This window comes from Nematolebias whitei, chromosome 20 (genome assembly GCF_014905685.2).
Source record: "Nematolebias whitei isolate Nwh7 chromosome 20, NemWhi1, whole genome shotgun sequence".
NCBI lineage: Eukaryota > Metazoa > Chordata > Actinopteri > Cyprinodontiformes > Rivulidae > Nematolebias > Nematolebias whitei.
Genome location: NC_056517.1, coordinates 6,538,068 through 6,544,067, shown reverse-complemented (window position 1 = coordinate 6,544,067; position 6,000 = coordinate 6,538,068). Strand labels below are relative to the sequence as shown.

Below are 6,000 nucleotides of genomic sequence, written 5' to 3'. Positions count from 1 at the left end.
TGGAATACACCAACATGAGTGAATATACCAATATGAGTGTGCTATACAAACATGTGTGATATATCAACGTGAGTGGAATGTACCAACATGAGTGTAATGTAACAACATGAGTGTGATATACCAACATGAGTGGAATACACCAACATGAGTGGGACGTACCAACATGAATGGAATATACCAACATTAGTGTAATACACCAACATGAGTGGGATGAACCAATATGAGTGGAATGCACAAACATGAATGTGATATACCCTTTTCACAGCAGTAAATTCCATTCTTAATGGCCCTTTGTCTGAATGCATGGACGCCTCTGTGGACGTCTGTAACGACTTCACAAGATTCTTTGTTGGTAAGGTAGAGCTGATCAGATCTTCCATCCCCCGCTCCTCAGTCGACCCATCGGTTTTTGTCCCATGTTCAGCCACTTTCAGGAATTTCAATCCAATCACACTCCCATTGTTAAACAAAGTTGTTGGTCACATGAAACCCTCAGGCTCCCCTGCTGATCCAATCTCTCCCTCACTGTTCAAACAGGTTCTACCAGCGATTGGGCCCGCTGTTCTTAATATTCTTAACAGTAGCTTTGCTACAAGCGTGGTTCCACAGGCCTTTAAAAATGCAGTAGTCACTCCTTTAATCAAGAAACCTGGACTTGACCCCTCAGTGCACTCAAATTACAGACCAATCTCAAAGCTTCCCTTCCTGTCCAAAATCCTAGAAAAAATAGTCTTTACTCAGTTGAATCAATTTTTAACTGAGAACAAAATCTTTGAGGTCTTTCAGTCTGGTTTTAAGCAACTCCACAGCACAGAAACAGCTTTGGTTAGGGTTTGCAATGACATTTTAACTTCAAATGATTCTGGTCACTATGTGGTACTTGTACTCCTTGATCTTACTGCTGCTTTTGACACCGTCGACCACAGTATCCTCATCTCACGGCTCGAACACTGGGTTGGGATTACAGGAGCTGCTTTAGACTGGTTCCGTTCTTACCTCTCTGACAGGACTTTTTGTGTCAAGGTTGGTGAAAGTCTGTCCACTTCGGTCCCTCTTTCCTGCGGGGTCCCACAGGGCTCGATCCTTGGACCCCTTCTCTTCTCGCTCTATCTGCTCCCACTGGGATCCATCTTAAGAAAACATGCCATCTCATTCCATTGTTATGCCGATGACTGCCAGATCTACCTGCCACTGAAACCAGCCAGTGCTCGTTCCATCCACCCTCTCCTCAAATGTCTAGATGACATTAAGGCATGGATGACTTCAAATTTTCTCAGTTTTAACAACCAGAAAACTGAAGTCATCGTCTTTAGTCCTAGCTCAGCTGCCTCCTCAGATCCTGCAAACCTGGACTCACTTCAGCCCTATCTCAAGCACAATGTTAGAAATCTCGGGGTGGTCTTTGACTCGGATTTCAAGTTTGACAAACAGATCAGTTCAGTTCTGCAGAAAAGTTTTTTCCAACTGCGGCAGGTAGCTAAGCTCAAGCCAGTGTTATCCAGACCCAACCTTGAAACATTAGTCCATGCCTTCATCACAACCCGCCTGGACTATTGTAACTCACTTTATGCTGGGGTCAGTCAGGCGTCCATTTCACGTCTCCAGCTCGTCCAAAATGCAGCTGCTCGGCTTTTAACTGGTACACGTAGGTCTGAGCACATCACACCTGTTCTGTCCTCCCTTCACTGGCTTCCTGTGCGATCCAGAATCGACTTCAAGATTCTCCTCCTGACCTATAAGTGCCTAAATGGCCTCGCACCCCTCTACCTCTCCGAGCTCCTGGAACCATATGTTCCGTCTCGGGCCCTGAGATCATCGGACCAGCTTCTTTTGGTCGTTCCAAAATCACGCCTGAAGCTCCGAGGGGATCGAGCTTTTTCAGTCAGAGGTCCCAACCTGTGGAACAACCTGCCCCTCAACATCAGGCAGGCCTCCTCCCTCCTGATGTTCAAATCCCTCCTTAAAACGCACCTGTTTGCTCTGGCGTTTAATACTGTGTGAGTTAGTTTATTTTGTTCTGTGTACCTCATTTTAAATTCTGTTGTTTTATGATTGACGTTTATTTTTACTGCTTGTTTTTCCTTAGTGTGATCATTAGTGTGTGTTATTGCTCCAGTAATTTTAATTCTGTATGATGTTTTTGTTTTGCTGCCTATGTTTTGCTACATTTCTGTTAAGCACTTTGATAACAGTTTATCTGTTTTAAATTGTGCTCTACAAATAAAGATGACTTGACTTGACTTGATACCAACATGAGTAGGATGAACCAATATTAGTGTAATACACCAACATTAGTGGAATACACCAACATGAGTGAATATACCAACATGAGTGTGCTATACCAACATGTGTGATATATCAACATGAGTGGGATGAACCATTATTAGTGGAATACACCAACATGAGTGGGATGAACCATTATTAGTGGAATACACCAACATGAGTGAATATACCAATATGAGTGTGCTATACCAACATGTGTGATATATCAACGTGAGTGGAATGTACCAACATGAGTGTAATGTAACAACATGAGTGTGATATACCAACATGAGTGGAATACACCAACATGAGTGGGACGTACCAACATGAATGGAATATACCAACATTAGTGTAATACACCAACATGAGTGGGATGAACCAATATGACTGGAATACACAAACATGAATGTGATATACCAATGTGAGTGGAAATGGAATGTACCAACATGAGTGTAATGAAGCAACATGAGTGTGTTATACCAACATAAGTGGAATGTACCAAGATGAGTGGGATATGTACAAACATGGGTGGGATATACTAGCATGGGTGAAATGGACCAAGATGAGTGGAATGTACCAAGATGAGTGGGATGTACAAACATGGGTGAGATATACCAGGATGGATGGCATGGACCAACATGGGTGAGATGGACCAACATACGCTTCACAGCTTCATCCTTTCTGAAGTTGTTTTTTGTTGTGGTTTTTTTTGCGTACCCTTCTCCTGTTGCGAAACCATGGTTCTCTCATATCTGCCAGCATTCAGCTCCTTCAGAACCAGCATCAGTTCAGTAATCCGGGCTGTGAATCTGAAACAACACAAACAAATCTGAATTCATCCTCTGAGATGCTACAGGAGTTACTCATACCTCACCTCTATTTTACTGACAGAAATAGGAACCATTACCCAATATACATATTTACTGTCAGTTTATTGGAAAATGGGCAGCGTTAAACTGTGTGTATTAACAAGAAAATAATAATGGTGTTGTGCTGAAAAAGGTTTGTGTTGCAGTTTGCCCATTACAGATGTATATCTGAATACATACAAACCTACCACCCAATCACAGCTAAAGTACACTAAAGCAACTTGATAAAAGGAAACTTGTGATGCGTGTGAGATCTACATCAGGCCACCTGTGGCGTCGTTTGTCACATCTGCATGGATTAAAGCAGAAAAAATAATCTTTTCACTGAATTTTTTTTTACACCTAGAAATTTGAACAACTTTTCTGTAGTTTACTTTTGGAGGGGTTGTTCGATGGATTCAAAAATTATAGCACAGAAAGTCCTTAGCAGAGTATAAATTAACTTACCATAAAATTAACAGCAAGTTAATTGAGAGTAACTTGTAAATTCAGTAACTGACTGAACATAGTTGGATTTCTATCTGGATTATTGAGCGTGAAATTAAAATTAAGTTCTTTTTAATCTGCCACACTGACAGATTTTTCTACTAAAACGATTATTTCATTCAAAGGGTTTATAGTTACAGGATTTCAGCTCATTTAGTCATTGGATACAATAATATGGAATATGATGTTCTGAGTTTTGTTTAAGTCTGTAGCCAGATTAACGATGTTCTTACTCTTCAAAGATGCTAATTGTCCTGACAGTGTCAGGTGTTAAACCAGCCCCATAAAAAAAAATGTTGTGCCCAACTTTTGTAGACAAACGGGAAGAACATCCATCCGTCAGCTGCAGCAGTTTGATGATGGTGTCTCAACAGTCGTCCAATGAACAATGTTTAAAAATGTCACTTTATTTTGGTGAGTGATTTTAGATGAGCCCAAAACAAACAGTCAACAAAATCCAGATTTTATTTAACACTTCTATAGATTCAAAGATTAGATATTTTATTCTATTTTTGTTTTATTTTATAAAATGCAATAAGATAACTGGAGTGTTTGACAGTTAAATTCAGGAGGACTGTGCGTTTATTGTTAATCCTTTAAAAAACAAAAGGTGAACTGCAAGATGATGATTTTAGAGAAAAAGAGCACTTCATCTTCTAATATTTCTCAATCAATGAAAACCTTTAAAGACCCGTCTTTGTTATACAAAGATGCAAAGTTTTCAAAACCGTACATCTTAAGGTATTTTTGCACTGTAAGGCCCGGCCCGGCCTGGCCACAGTCGGCCCGCCCTTATTCTACCCCGGCCCGGGTCATGTTTGCTTTGATCGAGTTGATGTGGGCGGGGATCATCATTTCAAAAACACATGATGTCGTATTATTTGCAACAAAACAACGGACGACACTGAGCTCGTGCTACTTCTCTTTGTTCTCTTAAAGAGAACAGCAAAAACCGAGCGAGAGAAGATGGAGCGTCGAAAGAATCCATACTTGAAGTAAAAAAAACAACAACAAACAAACAAAACAGACAAACACAAACAAACATCAAATGAGCAGTCGCTGGAGGATGACTCATCTGTGATGCGACACCCCCCTGAACCCTGGTCGGGCCTTACAATGCAAAAATACCATCACACTAACTCACTGTCCCAGCGTGGCCTAAAAAAGTCAAGTTTAATAGAGTCTGACTGATGCAACGATAGAGCCGATACAGGCGTTTGGTGACGCATCGGTATCCATGATAATTGTCCAATTACGCGCCGATATAAGCACTTCTAATTTTCACCTCTAAAATGCTGGAACCAGCCATGTCCTTACTTGCAAATGGTGTAATGTACAATGTATCCAGCAGAGGGCGCATGAAGACTACAGTACTTTCAATTCATGACCATGCTGCACATGTAAATACTGTGTAGAGTATTTTGCTGAACAAAACATGTAAGTTTATTGTAGCTGATCTGTAAAATAAAAAAATAAATAATCAGCAATAATAAATTCTCTTCAGTCCTCCAACCTGCTTGTCATTAGCTACGTGCCTCTCAAGTTAGTAAGCTACCATTTAGCATAGTCTTGTAAAACTTCATCCAGAACAATAAATCTAACGTAGAGGTAAAATATATCAGTGTTAGTAACGTTATCTTTGTCGACCTTCATTATAATGACTGACTGAACAACGAACAGGGAAGTGTTTCTTTGTTTAATTTATATTTTGTAGCACACCTGATAACTTTATGGTGAACAATGGACAGAAAATGTGAACTCACGTTAGGAAGACTGTGTTTATGACCCGTGCACCACTGGTAAACCTGCTGTGGGTCTACGCACAGGTGGATCTGATTAGCTTCATGTTTGCTAACAGCTGTGCTAAATAAACAAGCCCAGGTCCACCTGCTGTTTACTTAGATTATTGGGGGTGGACAAAGCTAAAAAAATTCAGACATTATATAATTTATCAGCATTAGCCTTCCCTTCCCAATATTGGTATCGGCGATAGCCAAAATTTCCATATCGGTTGGGCCTTAAAATTTAAGAACCAAAAACATTTTTAGATAAGTTGCCTCTGGAGGTGGGAGTCCACACCTTTTGTCCTACTGGCCTGTTTCCTTGCTCCCACAAAAATATCTCACAATAAAGAGAATAGTGGTCACATTTATCATTTTTGTAAGTGTGGTACCAGCCACCTGATCTCTCTGAAAAGCAGAGGTAAGACCTGCTTACAGGCTACAGGAGCTGAAACCTTAGGATGAAGCTGACTCTCCATGTGGAGTCCAGCAGTGTGTTCATTCACCATCTAAACTTTAGCTTTTGTCTAAATGGACTCAGAGACAGGAGAGTTCCTCACAGCTGAGGTATCAGACCATAGTTTCCACATTGTTCTGACCCA

At 40.7% G+C, this 6,000-nt stretch overlaps 1 protein-coding gene across 1 annotated transcript in view; it reads right to left on the bottom strand.

Annotated features, from left to right (window-relative positions):
* The window catches only part of LOC119426537 (ATP-binding cassette sub-family D member 3), a gene marked incomplete in the record, with an annotated part of 40,707 nt that overhangs the window by 12,673 nt on the left and 22,034 nt on the right, over positions 1 to 6,000 (bottom strand). The window contains 1 exon segment of the mRNA XM_037694103.1: positions 2,980 to 3,071. Coding sequence (XP_037550031.1) covers positions 2,980 to 3,071 — 92 coding nt within the window.